The sequence below is a fragment of the Furipterus horrens genome, unplaced genomic scaffold, assembly GCF_987537825.1.
Source record: "Furipterus horrens unplaced genomic scaffold, mFurHor1.1.pri manual_scaffold_4, whole genome shotgun sequence".
NCBI classification, from domain to species: Eukaryota; Metazoa; Chordata; class Mammalia; order Chiroptera; family Furipteridae; genus Furipterus; species Furipterus horrens.
In genome coordinates, this window is record NW_028327174.1 from 155,472,939 (window position 1) to 155,497,452 (window position 24,514).

A 24,514-nucleotide genomic window follows, 5' to 3' on the forward strand; every position below is an offset into this window, starting at 1 on the left:
CACAAGAGAGGACCAATTTCTGTTTCATAGGTGGAAACTACAGGATCTCCACCTTGCCTGAATTGACAGAGTCAATTAATGATGCCTAAGGCTGCTTCTGCAGATCGTGACTTGCATGAGTGCCACCACTAGTTTGTTATTAAACTGTAGTAGTGTCACTTGCCCAAATGCATTGCCACTTAAATTTTCTTAGTCTCAGTATCACCATTTGTACATTAGGACAAAGCGTCCTTCACTATCCTGTCTCGTGGAATGTGTAGTCTTGCTTGCTGTGTTGGTTAATTTTATGAGTCATTTTGACCGGCTATGGGATGCTCAGATAGCTGATAAAACGTTATGTCTGTGTTGTTTGTGAGGGTGTTTCCAGAAGAAATTAGCATTTGAATCAGTAGACTGAGAAAAGAAAATCACCTCACTAATTCAGATGGGCATGCTCCAATCTGTTGAGGGCCTGAACAGAGCAGAGAGGTGTCCAAAGGGCTAAATCACTCTCTGCTGAGCCAAGACGTTCATTAACTCCTGCCCTCGGACATAGCACTCCTGGTCCTTGGGCCTTCAGACTCTAACCAGGACTTAAACCATTGTCTCCCCTGGTTCTCAGACCTTTGGGTTTGGACAAGAATCACACTACCAGCTTTCCTGGGCCTCCAGCTGGCAGCGGGCACAGCATGGAACTTCTCGGCCTCCATAATTGCATAAGCCAATCCCTCCCAATAAGTGTCACCTAGGAGTTGCTGACTCACTTGTTTCATCAAGAGGCCCAACCCCACTACTGTTACAATTTGAAATCGGTGAAGCTCACCAGATATAAAATGCTGTTTCTAAAACATCAAAGCTCTGGATCTTGGCTCCAAAACGGAATTCCTTAAAGGTCCCAGCGATGCTAAATTAGTTTCACTCCATTGCTTAGCACCGAATCTCTTCACCTTTGCCACCAAAAATAGCACTTGGCTATCAAGCTCTAAAACCACATACACAAAGCTGAGATGTTCACAGTACATACACATGAGACCAACTGGATGCCTAATCAACTTCAGCCCACCTGACGCTGCAGTGGAGGATCCCACGGAAAAGTAACTGGGGTACTTGGGCAGGGTGTACCCTGAAACCTGTAACTGGATCCTGAAAGGGAAGACCAACAGAGGAATGTCAAGTTTAAGTTAAGGTGGACCTGCCTGCATATGACTTTGCTACTGCTGTGGCTGGTGTGGATCTAGTTTCTCAATCTTGTTTGTTCCTGACCAAGTTAGGTCATTCCTTTCCCTCCCTGGACTTGGATTTCTTTATCTGCTAAATGGGAAATTTCAGATGGTGGCTAATGCTTCCTAAAGTTTCAACACTGTGTGATTCTAAGCATCCATTACCATTAAGAAACGTGTAGTTTTGGATTTCCAGTGAGCACTGACTTTGGCCTTAAAAATGGAACTGTGCTCAGAAAAGGTGAATATCAAAATGGTCCATGATCAAATTTGGACTGCTTCTTGGTGAGATAAGAGAGAAAAGGACAAGACAGAGAACATGCTGTTCTTTACTTGAAGTTTCTTCCTGCTTTTACAGCATAACATTACCCTTTCTTTTGAAACTTGATAGGGATAGTATAATACCATGGGTTTGCCTAATTGTGTAGATTCTTACTTGGTAACATAAAGTTGGAAATTTCATGTTGACCTCCAAATTTTTATTGTTGAAATTTTACCAGCTCATGGGATTCAAACATCTAGAACCACTGCTGAAAACCTCGCAGCTGAAGTTTCCAAAGCCTCTATTTTATGCCAAGAGAAGAAAGTGGATTTTTTGTTCCCTCAAACACTACAGAACATACAGTCATTGAAGAAACATGGTGTAAATCTTAACTTGTGAAGAAGCCTGCTCTTCTGCAGATAATTTTTGCTGAATAGGCCTAGGTTCTGGCCACAGTCTTCTGATGAGGACCACCCAAGCTTAGGCAAGGAGAGCCCGCGGGAGTCTCCAGTAGGACCCTTCCACCAGCCAGTGGACTCATGTTGATGGTAGTTGTGTTTAACTGCCTTAGCTAAGCATTTTATACACGTGCTGAGGTGCCTCTGTGTTGGATATCTGTGGGCCAGCGCCCACACTCACAGCCAGCAGGTCTGCCAGTGCGCGACCTCAGAAAACCCAGGCTGGTGTCTGCTGGCTGATGCTCGCTGGACCTGCTGTTTGGTTCTGCTCTTGTGCATTGTACTCCTGACAAACTCCAGCTGGGGCCAGCAGACCCATTAATTTTCATTTCCTTCAGCAGTGCTTCAGTCATGTCAAGCTGCTGTTTGTTATTCACTGGAGCAGCTTAATATGCAGAAGCAACCCCTTCTGCTGTGGTACTGAGGGTATGTGTCTGTGTATAAGGTTATGGCTTTTAACCCTAACTTTTAAAAATGTTTTCATGTTGTGAATAGTAATACATAGAAGGCTTTATCCTCCTGATTCTTTTAAAAGGAAGACTGTGAAAAGTGTCCCTTTGGTCCCTGTGTCTTTTTTAGCCAGTGTCCAATCCCACCTGTTGCTGTTATTAGGGGCACATCTATCCTTCAGGGGTTTTTTTATGCATATACCTGCCAAAAACATTTTTTTTCCTTTTGTATGCAAACGGTGGCACGCCACACAAAGTACCTGTATCATGCTGCTTTCACTCAATTTTTTCTAGAGATCCTGCTGTCATTACATATTAAACCACCTTCTTGTTTAAAAATATCTGCATAGTATTCCAGTTTATGGCTGAACTGTAATTAATTTGACCAGTCCCTTGCGAGAGCCATCTAGGTTGCTTCCAGTCCTTCATCCTCACAAGCAATGCTATGATGAATAAGCAAGTACATGTGTCCTTTTGTACTTGTGCTACTTTATCTGTGACATAAATTATAAACCTGCATTTGCTGGATCAAAGAGTTAAGTATAGTTATAATGTTGACAAGTTGTGAAAATTCTTTCTATAGGAAAAATCTCTGTTTACTTTCCTACTAATAATATTTCAGAGTGCCAATTTCCCTTGAGATATCCAAAATTTGGGGGTTTTGTCGATCTGATAGGTAAAATGTTCTCTCAGTGACATTTAATTTTTATTATGAATAAGGTCAAACAACTTTTCATATATTTAAATCATTTATATTTCCATTTCTGTGAGGTGCCTGATCCTATCTCTCGCTTTTATTTTAATTAATTTTTTGGGTCTTTTTCTTTAGTGGTGACTGGAGCTCTTTTATATTGGGAGTTTAACACTTTATGATATGTGTTACAGATATTTTCCATGTTTTGTCATTTTCTTTTTTTTAATGTATGGTCAACTCATTCTTCATGTGAAATGTTCAAGTCCAGACTATTTCCCGTCACCATACAGCCTCAGTCTCCAAACATATTGAGGGCTTCCCACATGCCAGGCACAAGGCCATTCATGTTTCCATTCCTTTTGCCATTTCATTTCTAGAGCTTCGGTCCCACCCTAGGAAACAGTTTGTAAATGGCAGAGCTAGAACACAAACCCAGGTCTCCTTGGGCTTCAAGGAGTTAAGAGCATTTTAACTACCATACAGGGTATCCAGTGTGATTTAAGAGCATGCACAGTCATCTTAATATTAGTTAAAGGAGCACAGTCTTATTTGACTGTGTGGTATCATGAAATCAGACCAGGATAAACTTGTATAGAGTTTCAATGCTCCACGTCGCATGTGACAAAAAGAGCTCTTGAACCTCCATATAAAATTATATTATTCTACTGCATTGTTCTAATTTTCCACAATGAAAAACTCAAGTATAGGCAGATTAGGTGACTTGTCTGATGTCATGTGAAATGTATTATTATACGTAGTAAAAAAATAAAATGAATGATAAACATCATAAATATCAAAATTCAGACTAGTGTGTTACCTCCAAGGGGAAAGAGGAGTATAAGGTCAGTAAAAACATTGAAGGGATTCAACTATATGGATAAATTTTATTTCTTAAGTAGGATTTGGGGGTCGTAGATATTCACTGATTTAACAACTTTCACATGTCATAAATATTGCAAAAAACTCAAAGATGAATCTAGAAAAGGTCAAAAACAAAAAGATATATGTGGGAATGGCAATCGGGTTTTAAAATCCCTACAAAATTTAAGGTCTCTTTTCTTATAATTATGAACTTAGGAAAGACTTCACAGATTTGGGTACCCTTCATTTACGGTTTGATGGTTCTATCTGTTGGTGAGATATTTTAAAAATTATTTTACTTATTCCTAGTTAAAATTATTTATCTGTGTTCAAAATTCATGGTCAAAAAAATGCATTTCTAAAGTTGTTCCACACATTAAATCCTGGATCTTATGCCTAAAGCAAGTCAACTATGGTTTCATCAGGGAAGATGGATTGATTTCCCCAGGAAGGAAGCACAGGGGGATGATGAAGAATTTTCAGGCTAAAGACACAGTGTGATTGGCAGGGAATGCCTGCTTGGGGTCGCCCTCGCTGAGTTAGCATCTGTTTTTACCTGATGGCCACTGGCCTTTGTAACATGAGCTTCAAGAGACCCACTCTCAGGGGCTGTTTTTTCTAGAGGGGGAAATTGGCCCAGGACCAGTACAGCTAGAATTTGAAATCAAAATTGCCTTTGCTAATGTTTTCTTTCTTATTCTTTTTCATATTTTAACTGCAGTGAAGGGAGCAATCTGACCCCAGCACATCACTACCCAGACTTCAGATTTAAGACATATGCTCCACTAGCATTCCGATATTTCAGAGAACTTTTTGGTATCAAGCCTGATGATTACTTGGTAAGAACCTATAATTTTCCTTCCTATTCCAGAAATGTGGAATGTAAACATTTGCCTCCTAGCAACATTAGCAAGTGAACTTGTGTCTCTTATTTTATAAAGCTCTGGAACAGAGTAAGAGTTCCAAGTTTCATAATGATTGTAAATTAAGCTTCAGAACATGTGATTTGACTGCAGTTTTTAACTGATACCTACAAAATCTGCCATGGTAATACTTAAATAATTGTGGTATTGGGTGCTACTTCAGATAATTATTCCAACAATTAGTCTTAAATACTCCTGTGAATTTTGCTGATTGGATTCTATTTGAAAGTCTATTTTAATAGCCATATTTATACCGTTCCTCTTAAACCTTGGTCCACAACTATTTTCACCTTGAATTAATATCATTTTAAAGAAACTGAATAGTTTTGTTCTCAAAATCTCTTTATGTAAACTTTTTAAACATGTTTTTATTTGGTACAAGGGCATGTTTTATCATTAGATTTGTCTTTTCTCCCTGTCTTCCTTCTGGCACACGGCAGGCACAAACACAAGAGCCTCTTTGTAAGGTAGTCTGCTGTGACCTCGGAGTTTTACCTTCTTCCTGTTCAGTCAGGAACTTCCTTTCTGTTTCAAGAGGAAAATGGTTTATTGCATAATTCGATCACTGTTAACACCCTGGGGCTTCTCAAAATTGGTTTTCAAGAAGCTGTAGGAAGGATGCCATCAAACGTTTATCATTCATCTCATTTTGAATGATATTAATAAGACTTGAGCAAGATCCTGGAATAGTGCTTTGCAAAGGAAGTATAGCAACATTTGTCACTTGTAACAGAGAATATTTAAAATGCATCTTTTAATCTGGGTGCAATGTAAATGATTACATTCCAAGCTGATTCACTTGTGCTGATGGAAACCTGTGAATGACCCCCTTCTTTTGTTTCCTAAGAAAATCTTATGACTTCTGCCCAATGAAATAATACTGGTTCCTCAAGATACAAGAATAAGTCTTTATAGAGCATGGAGAAGTGAATAGAAAGTCCCTGGGCATCCTGCTGTCCTGAAATGTGTGTCCATGGAGCTCTCGGCCTCCCCATAGCCCTTTGATTGCGATGTCAGGTGCCTCTACCCAGCATTACCAGCCCTGCCATCCCAAACACTCAAGTGCGTACACACACACACACACGTCATGTACACACGGTGTGTGTGTATTAGCTAAGATTCTTTGTTTTCTAGCCATTCTGCAATTACTGACTGTCAGTATCACTCAAGGAATGTGTTTGGGGAACCCAGCGGGGCCTTAATACTGTATTACTGAAAACAAGATCAATCTCTTATCTTCTGCCACATGTTAGAAATTAATGGATTGTCCCGAATTTCCTTGAGCTTCTGCCAGTGAAGGAGATGCCATAGACTTGCATTTTGTATCACAGATCTGATCAGTACAGTGAGATGTCTGCCTGGCTCCCCTTCACTCGAGGAGGCCTCTGTCTGGCCCTCCTGTGGCCTTTGAAGGCCGCAGCTAGGAAGCCCGTGCTGTTGCTTGCTCTTTTGCGCAAAGTTGCTTTCTTTTGGGAAGACCCATTTCTGAACAAGTTCTCATGTAGCTTTCACAATAATGAGCCTTTAAGCTGAAAAGCTACTTTCATAATGAGGTTAGAGTACTTACAAAGGATCATAGAAGACTGAGTTGATGGCTTCTGGGAGCAAAAGTCCTCCTTCATGTACCTGGCAAAAGATAAAGTAATCATTGGGTATTTTAAACACCTATTGTAACTAATATACTTTGCCCATAATTATAGGGAGAGTCAAAACGTTACAATTCATGATACTCAGAGAACTTAGACTCCGTTTGGAATGATGATTGATTTATGTGGGATAACCACCATTCTATCAGGCAGTAAATAAAAACACTGAGGGGAGGGGTCTCTCTCTGTTGCGTTGATGATTAGGAGGCTTCTTATGGTCTATGGATGTGCTGTGGTTTAACTGTGATTTTAAAACGACAAGGGATTTGAGTAGGTGGAAAAGAAGACAGAGCTTTTGGAAGGGGTCAGGGGGAAATGACTGTGGTACCAGACATGCAAATGTATTAAATATGTAGAAGGACTTTGAGTGTGCCAGGACAGCAGGAGGGGAAGGTTTTGATCCAGAATATTAGAAAGATAGGGCCAGATAATTCAAATAGTTGTTTGTTTTTTTGATTCTAGGAAATTAGTGAAATGTAAAGACTGACTGGTTATTTGACAATGTTGAGGAACTATTTTTTTCGTGGGATGATGGTATTTGGTTCTAAAGGAGGAGTCCTTATCTTTTAGAGACATATACTGAAAATATCTATGGATGAAATGATGTGGTGTCTGGGATTTGCTTCAAAAGACTCTGAGGGAAGCAGGCAGGGGGAGTGGTTGGGGATGCAGAGCGAACAAGACTGGCCATGAGTTGATCATTGTTGAAGCTGAAAGACACATGGATGTTGATTATACAGTTCTCTTTACTTTAATATATATTTGAAAATTTTCATAATGAAAATTGGGGGCGGGGGGTTAGGGCCAGAAACATACGTGTTCTTTTGTTTGATTTCATTTTTCACTTCCCTTGTAACTGTACACACAGTTCCATAACTGGGTCCATCTTTGGGACCTGGCAAGAAGCACAAGGGCAGCAGCTTTCTAGCTAAACATGGCCTGGTCTCCGATGGCTACAGCTGTCCCCGTGCCCTGTGCTGGGGACCCCCACAGCCCAGGACTGAGGCAGCTCCCCCTATAGGTCTTGGAGCTTCTAGACACTCGCCTCCAAACCACTCCATCTGGGGACCTCGCCCAGTGATCTGGAATGTGATAGTTGAGGAAAAGGATCTTTTGCATAACACAGTGTGTTCAGAAAGTCAGATATAACTCCCAAAGATGTTTTAGCCCAAACTTTCATTTTAGATGAGGAATCTGAAGCTGGGGTCAGTGCAGGGAGACCCCAAGGTTACTCACGTTGGTGGGAACAGTGTCCATACCAGAACAGCAGACTCCTCATTTTCCCCCTAGATTTTTGATTGTTTTTTTTTTTTTTTTTTCCCCACTTTTACTATCTGGCCTCACACTTCCCAACCCACTAAGTCCCTGGCCTCTTGTTAAATGTGGTCTCAAGGTAGGTATTCCCTAGCCTGTCAAACTGTGAACTGTGAGTATCCATTCTGGAGAACACGGCCAAAGAGCTCAAACACCCCTAACAAAGCACATTTTGGAAGAGTTAAGCTCAAATAAAGCACAGATAAATTAAATAAGGCATCCCTTTAAAAACTGTGTAGAGCAAAGGATACATTGCAAATCACCAAGTGCATCCTGCTGTCTGTCCAGCTGGGGCTATTCAAACCCAAATCTGTGAAAACATACTGATCTAAATTAAATGAAGGAGAAGGAGGGAATGACATTAGGTAGTGATTGATAACCACTCTAAAGATAGGTTTGATATTGGATCCCTGTGACACGTGTGTATTTCTCCTCAGTCTTGAGCTGTTGCATCTGCATTTCAGCCTGAATTATTCTGTTTATGTTCTTAGTGCCATTAAAATTCACCATGTGTGTGCTGATTACAGGTGTCATGTTGAAACCTGCATAATTTGGATTGTGAGACACCACAGTGAAGGTGCTTCTGCGTGCCCCACAGGGCAGTGCAAATGCTTTCTCTTTCTTATTTGTTCCTCAATAATCACCTCCCAAGGGGAGGCAAAGGAGCCTTGAAACCTTTTTTTCCCATCTCTGCTTGGTCAACGGGCCTTTGGTGCATTTCCTTCTCCACCAAAATCCAGGGTGATTTATACATTGTCTTTTCAGGGTCACCGACACCAATAAGAAAGAGCAGAGTGAATATTTAACACAGTCAAGGGGCAGAAATGGCAGGAATAATGATCACCACACTGCACAAGTTGACATTGTTAATTTGCCTTGGCAGGGCCCAGCTGGGCTGTGCTCTGCATTCTTTCCAGTAGGTATAAGAGGGAGGCCCTGCAGGAAGGAGAAGCCGGCGAATGAATACATTGGAACAGCTGGCGCAAACGAAAGTGCCTGGAAGGCACATAACACCCAGGAGTGTACACGGGGGCTTGCTCATTGTGGCTAATTAAAATGTTCCCATCTTTCCTTCTTATTTGCTCTTAAAAGGCAACATTTCAGTGAGGGTTGCTTAGAAGAGAACCGTGGTAACCGAGTTACAGGTTGAAAAACCATAATATTCCCGTTCAGTATCATGATGCCGGTCTCTTGCACACGAACGCGGCGCCAGCAGAGAACCCCCACCCACACAGTTATTAAACTGCGTCAAAACAATTTATTTTTCCCTTCATATTAATTTATAAATTACACAATAAAGGAGTATTTGACAATTAAGTAACAAATGAAATAATCTCCATATTATGTCACTGCTTATAGAAGAATTTGAGACTAATTGGGAGCAGATGTTTAGGTCTGAATCCTGTTTTCCCTAGACAGCTTTTCCTGAATCACCCTCTGATTTCTCTATTTGCAGCTTCTAATTTCCACACTGTTTTTCTTACTTTCACAACATTTACTCTTATCCATGAGAAAAGGTTTTGAGCAAGAGTTCAAACCACATGGAACAAACAATTAATTTCTAAAGAGAGTCTGGGTTCTGCCTTCACTCTATATGAAAACTTTATTTTCCAAGGTCTCAAATTCATGATTATACAAAAGACCCACCTTTTTTCTTGTTTCTCTAAGAAAGTCTCAGTGTATGTATAGGCAGCTGTCTTGTTATAGGAGTCAGGCTGAAGGCCCTCAGTACATCCTAAGGCACCGCCAGCTCTTCCTCGCCTGCCTGTGTATTGCAGGTCGTGTGCCTCCCTCCCCTGCTGGATGGTCATGTCATAAAAAACAGCACCGGCCATAGCCAAGTGGTCAGTCTTTGCCAGGGGTTTCAAAATCATCCCCTCTAAAAACTTTCCATTGCTTTCACGCACGTATTATTATTTTTGTTTTATTTTCTAATATTTATTTTTTTTAAGAGAAAGAGGGAAAGAGACAGAAACACTGATCTGTTGTGCTACTTGCTCATGCATTCATTGGCTTCTTCTTGTTTGTACCCTGACTGGGGATTGAACCTGCAACCTTGGCATAGCTGCACAATGCTCTAACCAATTGAGCTACCTAGCCAGGTCCTATCTTTGTTTTAGAGATGAGATACCTTAGACTCCAAGATGCTACAAGTGAAGGTTATATAAGTGGCCACTAGCAGAGCCATGATTTTTCAAATATCAGTTGATTCCGAGTCCTGTGTCCCTGCCACTGGTCACCCTGCCACATGGACACTAATCACAGCAGGAAAGTGCCCTCTGCTTCCTGTTGGCTTTTATGGCATCTTGTGTGCAGTCTGATGGCTGCTTTTGCTTTCCCACCTTATTCTTGACTTGTCCATGATAGCTGAGGCTCTAATGCTGCTCAGCAAGAGAGCATCAAGAAGCATGAGTGGAGGAAAGAGGACGAGACAGAAGATGGACGTTGTCAGTGATGTTTTGGAAGGCAGTGAACACTTGCTTTTTTCTTTTCTTGGAGAATTTCGTTTCCCTTATTCATGGTGCTGCCAAAGTAAGATGATTTGAAAGGTAACATGTAGAAAACTGCCTTTTAATCTTTTTTTTTTTCCAGTTTCTTCTTCCTCCTCCTCTTCCACTCCTCCTCTTGGATGTTTCTGTGATTTGGATTTAGATATTCACAAGCCCAGGTAGAAAGCTTTGGGGGAGGTTCAGACCTTGTTTTCAGAGGCCTCCCTCAGAGGATATGTTCTCTAAATCCTTACTTTTGCCACTCCCCAGGGCGAGTCTGACCACCCATATTTGCTGCCTTACCTTTTGCTCTGCACTCACTGTTTTTCTACTCAATAATGTGGATGATTAGTCAAATGCTGAGCTCCAATACCAAAAATTGACTTCTCTGCTAGCTAGTTTTTGGCACTTTTGGTGAGATTTACAGCCCTTCGGTTGTTGGTGGAGTAGACAAAATTTATCAAATATCTACTCTGTGCAAGGCCCAGGTCCTGAACTGTATAACAAGATAGGATATTCATAGTTTCTGCACTCATAGAGTTTTATACTCTAATGGGAGCTCAAAATGGGTAAATAGGCCATTCAAGTATTCTGTGGTTACTTCTGTAATGAGAATGTCCAGTGCCAAGAAGCAGTGGATCTAGAGTCACAGAACCAAGAAGTTTTCTGGAATGAGTGCTAGCAGACACCGGACATCAAAGCCACTGTAACAGGTTCTCACAGTGCCCTCTGCATCTTCCATTTGTCTACCTACAGTGGGTTCTCAACACATCAGACAGTGCTGCTCTGCTCTGACCCTCCAGTAGCTTTCAGCTTTCTTAGAGGAAAGGCCAACATCCTTACAGTGGCCTCTGACCAACTCGACCCTTCTGGCTTCATCCCTTTCAGCTCTCTTTGCTTACCTGCTCTACCACTGGCCTCCTTGCTGTGCCTTGAACTCTTCAGATCTCAACACTTTTGCATTGTCCTTCCCTCTGCCTGATATGCCCTTGCCCCAGATACCCACAGGCCTCTGCTCAAATGCCACCTTCCCAACCCAGTCCTCACCCATTACCTGTGCTCTCTTCCCCTTTTCATAGCACTTATCACACTGTGGTATATAATTTATTCACTTGTTAGTTCACTGTCTGATGCCTCCTGTCAGGATATAAGCTTCATGAGTGCCTGGGACATTACAGATGCTCAATAGATATTTTAAATATTGAATGAGTTCATGAATGAGTGGTAGTCAACCAAGTGAAGGTAGAATGGAGGTTGTTTCTGGTTGAGGAAAATGCAAAAGCCCGGTAGTCCAGACTGTGTGGCACATTTGATAAAATGGGAAGTAGCTCTCTATGACTAAAGCTGGAATTTAAAGAGGGAAATAATGAGAAAAAAGATTGGAGGGCAAGGCTGGACCCACATCATGGCCTTGAAATACCTGCTAAAAAATTTTTGGGGTATTAGCTTCTATGTAGATATTGGAAACCACCCAAAACTGTGAAGGCAGGGAACGACATGCTCAGGTTTGTACTTTAGAATGAGCCTTGGTTTTCTGAGGGAGAATGCACTGGAGGGCTGGGGAGGGCGCAGTTGAGATGAGGAGAAGCTTACCGTAGTAATCAAAGCATGAAATGATGAAACCATTGAACTTAGGGTATTCGCAAAAGAGCTGTCATGAAGGGGGCAGGTTTAATCAACAGTCAGGATATGAAAGGTGAAGAAGTGTGAGGCATTAAGGAGAATACCCAAGTTTCTGGTTTGGGGGACAAAGTGAATAATGCTTCCATTTTCTATGGTAGGGAAAAAAGGGCAAAGATAGAGGATGGAGCAGGAGGCAGTGTTGTAGTCACTGTGCAGGGTTGTGCAGGGTGTGCACCATTCAAGAACGCCTGATGCAGTGAAGGAGTGGAGCCTGGAGTCTGGCCCTTCTGCTCACCAACCTTGTATCTGGCCCCGCGCTACATCTCTTTCTAATTACCACAAAGGTTCCATGGGGCCTAACCACAGCCCTGAGATGGATTTGATTTTGAACTTGTTGCATGTGAAGTGTTATGGTAACACCAAATAGAAACATCTATTAAAAAGTTAGGTAACAAGTCTCAGGTCCTAGAAAGAGAGATATCTGGGCTGGAGATACAGATATTAGAGTCATCTCCTTGTTGAAACCATGAGTGGATAACATCCTTTGAGAGAATAAATCGTGAGAAGAGAACAGGTGTTAGTGTGTAAGTGACAAATACACAGTGTGGATCATACCTTTAGTTATTTTATGGGCACATTCTGGAAACAAAGCACTACTGTTTGAGTTATCTCATTGAATACGTATGATGATTTACAACTATCATATAACACTGGGGATAGGAAGGGCATATCTGTATCCCATCAAAGGATTATTAAGGTAAATGGATCAATTAAAATTTTCAAAATCTCATAAAGAGGTTTCTTAGTATACCTGGAACCTCTTTTTAAAGCTCATGGAGAGTGCTTCCTGTTTCAAAATGGCCAAGGTATGTAATGCTGTGATTTTCCCTCCTTGGAAGTACCATGTACTTTAAATATTTTTTTATATGTGTATTTATTTGCTCTTGTAGTATTCCCTCTGCAATGAACCTCTAATAGAGCTGTCCAACCCCGGAGCAAGTGGATCCTTGTTTTTTGTGACCAGTGATGATGAATTTATTATCAAAACAGTTCAGCATAAAGAGGCAGAGTTCCTTCAGAAGCTGCTGCCAGGCTATTACATGGTAAATAACTGCACATAATTCAAGCTTCTACTTAAGGTTTCATTATTTTCCTCAAAAGTTTCTTTCTGTGTTGTTTTGGTTTTTATTTTCCAGCGACTTTTTGGCATGTTTCTTTCTCTTTGATGAATTTTGCATTTAGACTGTACTATGACATTTGTTAACTAGATTTTTAAAAGCAAAATAGAACTGAATAGTAGAGTATTGCTGTTGACTCACTCAGTCCTGGGTTCAAATCCCAGCTCAGCCATCAACTAACTGTATGACCATGAGTAAGCAAGGTAATCTTGAAGTCCTTGTTCCCTCGGTCTTTGAAAGGTTGTGATACAGAAAAGATCCAAGATATAAGATAAAGGAAGCAATGCATTCATTGCAAAGCTCCCTGCACCCAGTACATGGTAATAATATTAGTGGTTAATAGTCATTGAGTGTTAAACTCTGTTAACCACAGTTGTAAGTGCTTTGCATGCATTAACCCATTTAATCCTCACAGCAAAGATAAATGGAATAAGTTGCCAGGGGGCGTTATTCAGCTAGTGAGCTGTAGAGCTGGGACTTGAAGACAAGTGGTAGGATTCCAAAAGGTTTTGTCTTTAATGCCTGCACCATATACCAACATGTATTCAAAAATAACTACTATACTCCAGAATTTAGGATTTCATAAATTAAACATGGTGACAAGAAAATCACCTTTCATGTAATGTGTTAGAGACAAAGAAACAGTAGCCTAGTCTAAGCGTATTTACTAGACATTTAACCCAAGTTTTGCAAAAACACTTTTCTTAAGTAATCTTGTCATTTTCATACCTCTCAATTCTTTGTACCTTCATGACAGTTGTTAATTATCTGTGATTGGAATGACTACAAGAAGTTTAGATTTTGAACGCCCAGGTTCTGCTGTTCACTCACTGTGAGAGGTGTTAACTATATCATCTTTATTTCAAAACAAAACTGATGAGATGCCACACAGCTCATTAACGTGTAAGATATTATTTAATTCCAAAATCAGCTAAAGACAACATTAAATGCTGTAAATTAACCCCACATATAAATATAGGAATCAAACATCTAAATAAAAATCTTACATGACAGTGCATAGATTTTAAAAGGTTTTGATCCTGAACAAGTAGTTTTTATTTTTAGAGCAAAATGTTGTGAGAAAATAGAAGATATAGAACTGGAAAAAGAATGGGACGATCTATAATTTTTTCCCAGAGATACATATTGCTAATTTTTGGTATATATCCTTTCAGATGTATTCTATTCATACACACATTTTAAAGTAATTAAAATTGGAATCAAACAAGTACCACACACTTTGCTAACCTCTGAGTAAAAATCTTAAGTATCTATAGTTCTTATATGATTATAAAATTAAAATTAATTAAAATTCAGTAAAACTTTTAAAATATAGCTGAACAAGTAGTTTTAACTGAGCCGTGTAAGCTAGTATAACAAACGATATAATTCATCCCATTAACAGGAAAAAGATGGGAACATCGTATAGTTATCCAAATCAACATTGAAGGGAAAATAAGACACTCAAAATTCAACATTTTATCAATTAAAATTCTAAAAATTGGCAGGGAAGTCTTTTAATATAATAAGTAAATAAATGAATACTCATATATTATACATTTTTCAATCTCCCAGAGTTCACATGTCTCATTGAGAAGAGCAGGAGCCCTTTCACTGAAAAGAATAGAAAAAGACAAGGATGCCGTTCATCAGTGGTCCTTTCTGGTATATTTGCTAGAATTCCTAGCAATAAATTTTTGGTGCAGAAATAGAAAAAAAGTGTAAACAGTTTTCTCCATGAATGATAGAATTGAAAATGAGCAAAACTTCAGAACAATAAGCCAGTAGTTTCTAGGTGATAAGAATCCATCAGAAATAAGATAAATCTACAAAATCCATTGTACTATTCTATTATATAAATCATACAGAGTTGGAGAATATAAGGGAGGAAAAAAGGATTCCATTCATGATGAAAATAATTTATAAGGAAGATTATTAGAAAAATAAAGATAAATAAATAGAAGCATGCTATGATTCTAATTAGAAAGCAAGTTATAGTAAGTATAACATATGAACAATAATCTCCCCAAAATGTTTGCAATAAGAACTCTAAGTTACTTGAGTTTATAAAAAGAAATGTACAAGACTAATATGATGAAAAGTTAAAAAATCTTACTGAAGGGCATAAAAGAGATCTGAATAATAAAGAAATATCCATCATTCCTGAACTCAGTATTGTAAAGCTTTCAATTACCCCCAAATAAAAGTATAAATACAGTCTAATTTGAATATAATTTTTCCCAGAACTTGAAAAAGCTGCTTATTTTGAAAGTGAAAACAAGTGTAATTTTAAGAGCATTTAAAAAATTAAACAGTGGAAGGGAAAAGTTTTAAGAATGGACAAAACATTTCGAAGAAAAATGGTGGGCCTACTCTAACATGTACCAAAAATCTGTTAAGCTGTACTAATATTAAAGATGTAGAAAAATAGATCAGTAGGTTCAAATAAAGTGTCCAGGAATAGACCCATGTGCTTTGACAACTTACTGTACGATGCAGGAGGAACTTAAGCTCAATTGTGAAAGGACAGATTGTTCTATAAATGCCATTCATTAAAGAAAAAATTAAATTCTTTATTTCAGATCTTTCACACATACAAAAATTAATTCCATATGGCAGTGCAACCTTTTTAATCTCATTGCACACATAAACTCATTGCTAAAAATTTTGCAACACAAAAAAATATATATAATTTTTGCCAGTCTGACAAAAAATTAGGTATTATTTTGATTCAGTCACACTGGACGGCTATTGTTGTATTGGCTGTTATCATCTTTTATCTGACAGTTGAAGGGAAAAGAGGTCAGTGCCCCTGACTAAACAGTCAGGTATTGCATGTTTTCAAAATTCTTGCAGCCCACCTATGTGCCCTGGCATGCTTGTTGAAAATCACTGCCATATGGTGTAAAAACCCAATGTAATGACCAAAACTATTAAAGATCTGGGAGAGTAGAAGAATGTATAACCTTGGGATATAAGAACCTTTGTTAAATGAAAATCAAAAAAAGCCCAAGAAACAAGTTCATAAATGCACTACATTAGAAGACAAAACACCTATATAACAAAAAAATGTTGGCACAAAATTAAGATAAGCATGTAGGATATTTCTGGAATGATACAACAAAAGTGGGAATATTAGTTTCCTGAAAAGTTGGGAATTAGGGGGAGGATCAAGCATAGTAGAGTAACTTTTCATTATTTTTTGCCCTTTCATGTCTCACCTACTTTTAAAGTAGAACAAAAATAGGCATGTATTCTTTGTTTTTATAATAATAAGGTCTGGGACAAATATTTACCCCATATAGAAAGGAAACGGATAAATATCTAGACCGTATCAAGAATTTCAACAAGGAAAAAAAACCTATAGAAAAAAATGAGCAATAGGGTATTAGCACGAAGTTATTTTTGAGGTAGCTAAAAATACATAAAAAATATTAAATTCCTTTAATGATCAATAGTATTCAAATTATTAAAAACAAGTTTCCATTTTCACCAGTCATGCTTACAAAGATTTTAAAGTTTGATACATAGCACTTGGTAAGAGTGATGAAAAATCTTTGAAAAATCTTTTAAAAAATCTTACAAAGTGTACTTGTAAATCAGTCTGACCATTTTGGAAGACAGTTTTTCAGGAGCTATTAAAATTTAAAATGTTCATTCCATATACTCCAGCAATTAATTTTCTCTTTAGCTACCTTAGAGAATAGTCACACATGGCACTAATAAATTCTTTGCTCATTTTTACTTGGAGCTAATTTGGGACTTTCTGTTCATTTTTAATTCATCCACTTTTAATGCCCTGAATTTAGAATGATGAAGTTGCTATCACAATAATCCAATTTAAGAACTAGATTAAGAACAGCAAACTTTTAGCAATAGCCCTTAATAACGATAATCACATTCCATTTCTTAAAATTATCATATTAGATGAAAACACATCTTTAGTGGAGCTTACTTGGTAAAAATAGGAGATTTTAACCATTTTTTTTCCTTTTTCTTTTTTTTTAGAATTTAAACCAGAATCCAAGGACTCTTTTGCCAAAATTTTATGGACTGTATTGCATGCAATCCGGGGGCATTAACATCCGAATTGTGGTGATGAACAATGTCTTGCCACGCTCCATGAGAATGCACTTTACATATGATTTGAAAGGTTCAACCTATAAGCGAAGAGCATCCCGAAAAGAGAGAGAAAAATCCAACCCCACATTTAAGGACTTAGATTTCCTGCAAGACATGCATGAAGGGTTGTATTTTGATACAGAAACATACAATGCACTCATGAAAACGCTTCAGAGAGACTGCCGGGTAAGGAAATGTTGTTGCTCTGGTTTTGTTTAAAAAGTCACCTGTGATAATGCACTTTTGTAAGAAATGTCTAAAGCAGACACGTGGGATCCCATTGGTCCCAGTCCTAGGGCTGACACATGTTTCCCTGATGACGAAGGAATTGGTGGATGATGAGGAAATTTCCTAGAGGATCTGTTGATTTTACTAATAAGTTAAGTAAGCCTTCTTTGATAAAATGAAAAAATATTTGTTTTTTTTTCCATTTCTCCTGTGAAGAAGGTAGTTAAACCAAAGGGAAAAGAAACATAGGTTTAAAGCAATGATTAGGCCCTGTAGAAATCTTGGAAGATGTAAGATTCCAACAGGGAAGAGAAGTTGAGAGGAAATGTCCTTGGTGGGATTGATAAGTGGATCCCTAGAAATCCAGTGTGGATGCAGACCACGTGGGCAGCCCAGTTGTTGAAACTTTCATGCAATCTGAATGAGAGATGATCAGGAATGAGGCCAAACAGAGCAAATACCATTTCACACCAGTGTAGCCAGAGTGATTGTCAAAAGTAAGGACTTCATAGTCCAACACCCCCAGCCTTCAATACTTTAAAAATATATATATAAGGCCAAAACCCAGGGAAGAATTTGTTGACATGGTGAATTTATAGAAAGTGAAAGTCCTTTCTTTTAAAGTGCATTTTATTGATTATGTTGTTACAGTAATCCCAGTTTTTTCCCCTTTGCTTCCCTCTGCTAAGTACCACCCTTCCCTCCAGCAATCCCTCCCCCCTTAGTTCATGTCCATGGGTCGTGCATATAAGTTCTTTGGCTTCACCCTTTCCTATGTTATTTTTAACTTCCCCCTGTCTATTTTGTACCAGTCAGTTATGCTTCTTAGTCCCTGCATCATTTCCCATTTCTCACCCTTCCCCCTCCCAGCTGATAACCCTCCAAATGATCCCCATACGTATGATTCTGTTCCTATTCTGGTTTGCTTAGTTGGATTTTGTTCTTATTTTTTCGATTCAGTTGTTGATAGTTGTGAGTTTGTTGTCATTCTAATGTTCATAATTTTGATCTTCCTTTTCTTAAATAAGTCCCTTTGACATTTCACATAATAATGGCTTGGTGATGATGAACTCCTTTAGCTTTACCTTGTCTGGGAAGCACTTTATCTGCCCTTCCATTCTAAATTATAGCTTTGCGGGATAGAGTAATCTTAGTTGTAAGTCCTTGCTTTTCATCACCTTGAATACTTCTTGCCAGTCCCTTCTTGCCTGCAAAGTTTCTTTTGAGAAATCAGCTGATAGTCTTATAGGCACCCCTTTGTAGGTAACTCTCTGCTTTTCTCCTGCTGCTTTTAAGATTCTCTCTTTATCTTTCACCTTTGGCATTTTAATTCTGACGTGTCTTGGTGTGGTCCTTTTGGGTCTAGCTTGTTTGGGACTCTCTGTGCTTCCTGGACTTGTATGTCTGTTTCCTTCACCAGATTTGGGGAGTTTTCCTTCATTATTTTCTCATATAAGTTTTCAATTTCTTGCTCTTCCTCTTCTCCTTCTGCCACCCCTATAGTTCGGAAGTTGGCAAATTTAAAGTTATCCCAGAGACTCCTAAGCCTCTTCTCAGTTTTTTCAATTTTTGTTTCCTCATTCTGTACTGGTTGACTGTTTTTTTTCTTCCTTATGCTCCAAATCATTGATTTGCCTTCACCATTGATTTTGTGTGGATTTTCCTTTGTTTTATTTAGCATAGCTTTCACTTCTTCCCTTATGCGTTTGTCATACTTAAGCATATCTGTCAAGCCTTGGAGCATCTTTATCACCAGTGTTTTGAATTCTGCATCTGTTAGGCTGGCTAGCTCCTTGTTTGTTAGGTTGGCCATCTCCTCGTCGCTTAGTTCTCCCACTGAACTCTGATCCACTCCCCCTTTTGGACCATACCTCTCTGTCTCCTCATCTTGACAGGTTTCTTGTTTGTTTGCCTCTGTGTCTTAGGTAGAGCTGTCGCTCCTGTTACATTGTAAGGGACTGAGCCTTAGGTATTCGTCAGTACAGGGCGACCCGTTTCACCATGTTGAGGCGCTGTGTTGGGGGGGAGGGGTCTGAGAGGGAACAATGCCACCTGCTCAGCACTCATCCCTTTTCTAGGCACTTCTCCCACTTCCGTATGGGACTGGCACCTCTCTAGCTGTTGCCCTGGCTGCCGTTCTCAGAATGGGTGGGTCTGCGGATGTTCTAGGACCGTGGGGGCCCTTTGAACAAGCGGACTCTGCTGAGAGACCGGCAGTTTCTTCCTCCACCCCAACCCCCACTGGTCTGCACAGTCAAAAGCAATGAGGCTTTATTTTTCTCAGCACTGGACTGTGAACTGCATGGTCTGGTCCGGTTCTGGGAGTGCTCCCCAGGTGTCCCTCCCAACTTTTAAAAATATGTGACTGCACTTTCCGCTGACCTGCCACCTGCTGCTACTGCTGCTGCTGCCGCCACCACAGTGTGTCCTCTCCACCCTGGATCTACCCCTCCTACCTGTCTGGACAAGTATTTCTTCTTTATATCTTTGTTTGTTGGACTTCCATGCAGCTCGATTTTCTGGAACTTCTGGTTGTCTCTAGTTTTGAGATAGTTGTATTCCTTCTTAGTTGTGGAGGGAGATGCAACGGGTCTGTGTAAGCCTTCGTCTTGGCTGGAAGTCCCCAAAGTGAAAGTCCTTTTGAAGAAAAAGATAAAAGAAAGTGAAATTCTGGTGGGTTTGAAGGATTGCAACCATTTCATTATTGAATTCTCAAGAATAGCCTTTCCTAGCCCAGATGAACTTAGGAGAACCATCTAGGTTCTTCACTTAGTTGAGCATAGCAGATTGGGAAGAAGGCATGTTGGTGCAGGGTTAAGTCTGACCAAGGCTTTCTGGAAGGGCAGATGGGACTTGCAGGACTTGGGCACGGGGGAAAAAGGGTACCGTCCAGACTGTGGCTTCCTGAGCCCTCTGTGGGCCTGGACAGATTACCCACATTACTTCAAAGGAGGGAGGGCCCTTCTCTGCTAGACTTGACTCACCTGAAGGTAAGAAATGCAGTCTAACCACCCCATGTAACGTCTAAGGTGGGGATTTCTGACTGAGAAACACAGTCCTGCTACCTCTGCATTTTTTTCTTTCTATGTGTTTTCACATGTATGATAACGCACAAAGATGTGTCCTTGGAATGTTTGTTTCATTGACAGAGATGTTACTCCCCAGCTCCTATTCTTTAACTATCATTTAGTGACTGCTTAGAATGTGCCAGACTACCCTACAATTTTTAATGCATCATTTCATTTCATCCTCTCAGCAACCATTTGAGTCAGTACCATGCATTCTCCCATTGTAATTGATGAACAGTCAGGTTCTTAAAGAGGTTAAGAAACTGTCCAGCATTACTCAGCAAGTCAGTGGCAGAGCCCACACCTGTCTGGATACAAAGCATGTGCTGCTCTTTAACAGTTGAAATGTAAAGGTTCACTGTAAGGACTTTTTTTTTTAAATTATTTTTTTCAGAAGTGTAGGGTAAAACTGGGGACCAAGCAAGCAACAACAACAAAAAATTCCAACTGAGCTATTCAGATATCTCAGTAAACGTGAGTGATTTATTTAAAAGAAAAAGAAAAGAAAAGAAAAAGTACATACATCTTAATAGAAACCTTTTCCTGTGCTTTTTCTACACCTACAAAAGGTGGGTGAAAAGTGACTCAATTCCCCAGAGTTTAGTATAAGGCTGTCCAGTTTTAGATTTGCTTTCTCTCTCTCTCTCTCTCTCTCTCTCTCTGTGTGTGTGTGTGTGTGTGTGTGTGTGTGTGTATACACATGCTTCTTGCCTCTTTAATATGGAAACCTTTTCCTGCTATCTTCTGAAATCCCACAGGTTTCTATGCTAGAATAAGGAAAGGTCAAATGTAAGAGTCATGGCACAGGGTTTGTCTGTTTATTTACTGTTTCCTGAGCCCAAGACTGATAGGACGAGGTCAGACATGACTTTTCATGAGGAGTGAGACCCTGGAGATTTGCATCCCCCCCCCCCTTCCCTTTTTGAATATTAGCTGTTCTAAGGAACATAACGGCCGGTGTAGAGGTCTCCCAAGGCTAGCTCTTGTCACTCATTGCACTTGATCTTGTAGAAGATACAGACCAGGGAATTTCCTTAAATTGCACACAATGTTTATCTCCAGAGCAGCTTTTTGGGGGTGGTAAGGGAGTGTGCAAGTGCCGTACTGTGGGGGAACCTGAGGCCCTTCCATGATCCACCTTGACTATGACCAAGGCCTCTTTGATCTCAAGTCAGCAGCTGATTCTCTGAGAGCTGCCTCAAGAAAGGCCCATTGTGGAATGGTAGGTCTTAATATTTAATAGTCATGACCCTTTGCAAACTGATGAAAGCTGTAAACTGTCTCACCTGAAAAATGCCCATGTACATAACAATTCGGAAACCCCTTGGAGCGAGGTATCTCCCTACACATACACACACACTTTGGAAACCCCTTGGAGTGAGGTATCTCCCTACACACACACACACACACACACACACACACACACACACACACACACACACACACACACACACACACACACACACACACACGAGCCCATACCAGTCATCTCTGTCTTTCTGAAGGTATAGGATCTGTGGTTGGCAATGCCAGGGAGCATCTCTGCCCTCACATCTTGTGCTCTGCAGGATTGAGCGTTAGTGCTGGCTGAGGCTCTGAGGAGATCTGGGAGGCTATGAGGGCACCCCAAGGCTGAGGCCAGCACCAAACGGGGAATCTATGCTGTTAACATTCCTCTGTCTGACTGAGGCAGTCCTGCTGAGGCTCTAGAAACAAGTCAGTCAGGGGACTGTATTGTGGTATCAGCAGCCCAGTCAGAGAAAGGGGAACTGGACTCATATTAGGACACATGCTTTTGCTCACTTATCAGAGGTACTGCTGGCCTACTATGTGCCACCGTGAGGTGAATGACCTCCATTTTTAATGAATTGCTATGTAGCCTATTAAGTACAGTGATAATAGTCTAAGGCATTGCGGGGATCAGGGGTAGGCGAGATCGGAACTTGGTTTTGAAGGATGAGAAGAGAGCTCCAAGTGGGCAAAGCAGTAGAAGCACTTCTCTAGGAAGATGAAGCAATGGAAATGAGGCATGAAATAGCACGATGCATTCAAGAACTGGAGTTCTCTGGTGTTGCAACAGTTAACAGTGAGGGAGAGCATGTAAGGGAGGAGAGAAATGCGGTCAGGAGCCAAATAATGTGAAAAGACCCTTTCTTTCTGGTGGTGCCAGGGTCCTCTTAAGAGTTTAGAAGTGGCAAATCCAAGAATCCCAGCTTTTGGACCCCAGCTTTTCTGTTGCTCCCAGATAGATAGCATAAGCCTCTTAACCTCTTGCTGACCTCCTCTTACTTCCTGCCCCCCATCTCTTTATTCATATTTTGACTTGACGTCTCAGACCCCAGGTTCTGCTTGCCTTGCATGACTCACGGACCCAGAGTGACCTTCCTACATTGCTCCCCACTCCCTGCAGACTAGGCCCCCTGATTCCCAATCAGAACTGCTGCTTCTGGACTCTGAATCCTAAATGGCTTGAACCACCTCTTGACAAATGCCATCTTCCCCCACCCACCCCTGGTCCCTTTTCCTGGCTTCCCCATTCCAGCCTCTGGCCCTTGTCTATAAGCTGAACCCTGTGATGGCCCATCTCTGACCAACTCCTTCACGTAGTACACTGGCCACTCGGAATTCTTCTAGAAAGCTGAACTCACTTTATGCTTCAACCCTGCTGAGCCCACAGGATTCGAACAAAGGGCTCTTTTCAATAGCTGGGACCCAGCTCTCTAGAGTTCTCCCCAACCCCAGGGTGCTGTTCCCTATTGCTGTGTCTGGGGAAAATGGACATGTAAACGAGTGGGTTCCTTTTCTTGAAGCGTTTCCTCTCCCTTGGCCTTACCCACTGCCTGCTGTAACAGCCATCTATACACGTAAGTGAACTTGGCCAGGTTGAGAGTCATGACAACAGACTGCTGCCAGGACATCACAGGTCACTTGCTGTCAAAACAGAAAGTAGGATTTATTCAAACCATTCCCTATGGTCTCCATGTAACAAACAAGCAGAGAGGCACATCTTATTTGTAAGAAAGCTGCTCTTCCTATGCTCTCTGTCATCTTCCTCCAAGCCTGCTCCTCTACCTATCTTCCCTGGCCCAAGGAACATGATCATGCAGCCAGTTGCCCAGATCAGTACCTTGAAGGTACCCTTTCCTTCCGTCTTTTCTTCTCTTTCTTCTTTCTCCACGCTCAGTAAATCACCATGTCCCATCCATCCTGCCTCCTAAATAAATCTGGGATCTTCCCTTCCTCTCCATATGTACAGCCCTTATTGAGACCCCGATAATTCATCTCCTGCAGTTCTGCAGTAGCCTCTTAACAAGTTTTCAGTGTCATTGCTTTCCAGCACATCCCAATGCTCCTGCCAAGAGAACCTCTGACCAGAGGATCACCATGTCCTTAAGATCCTCTAGCTGAGATTGCCCACTGTCTTTGGGCCAAAGATCATACTCGTTACCTTCCTGATGTCTGGGGAAAATGGACACCTTCCCCAGATAGTTCCTTCAGCTTCCTTCTTCAGCCTCGTCTCCCCACTCTCTGGAGCAACCCCATTTCCAACCATTCTGATCTGCAAGTTTCGGTCTTTGCATGCATGCCTCATCTGCTGGACCATTCACCAAAGCTCATTCCTTTACCTCTCTGCACTGTAGTACCTGGTTATTACAGACACTCAATACATATTACAAGATGTTGATTTAAAGAAATCATTTAACTGGAAATTTATTAATTTTGGAAAAATAACTATAAACTATTTTGTATTCGTGTTAATTTACTACAATTATTTCTTCTTTGACATACTGATCTGTGAAAAATCTAAAGAGTCTCATATCATTTAATTGATTTGATAAATTGTTACATCCTGCAATATTTATTGATAACTCTGGGGAAATAACATTGACAAAGAATATTAGTGAGGACTTGCATTTATAATCCAAATATTTCTTATTTCTTCAAGTGGGAATCTATTAGACACAGTCTGGATAATTAATGATCTAAATGACTCTACATT

General features: G+C 40.4%; 1 protein-coding gene across 2 annotated transcripts in view; it reads left to right on the forward strand.

Annotated features, from left to right (window-relative positions):
• Positions 1-24,514, forward strand: part of PIP5K1B (phosphatidylinositol-4-phosphate 5-kinase type 1 beta) — a 326,134-nt gene that overhangs the window by 180,671 nt on the left and 120,949 nt on the right. For both annotated transcript variants that reach the window (XM_090275861.1, XM_090275862.1), the window contains exons 5-7: positions 4,645-4,762; positions 12,869-13,021; positions 17,105-17,404. In XM_090275861.1, coding sequence (XP_090131987.1) covers positions 4,645-4,762; positions 12,869-13,021; positions 17,105-17,404 — 571 coding nt within the window. The remainder of the gene's footprint in view (positions 1-4,644; positions 4,763-12,868; positions 13,022-17,104; positions 17,405-24,514) is intronic.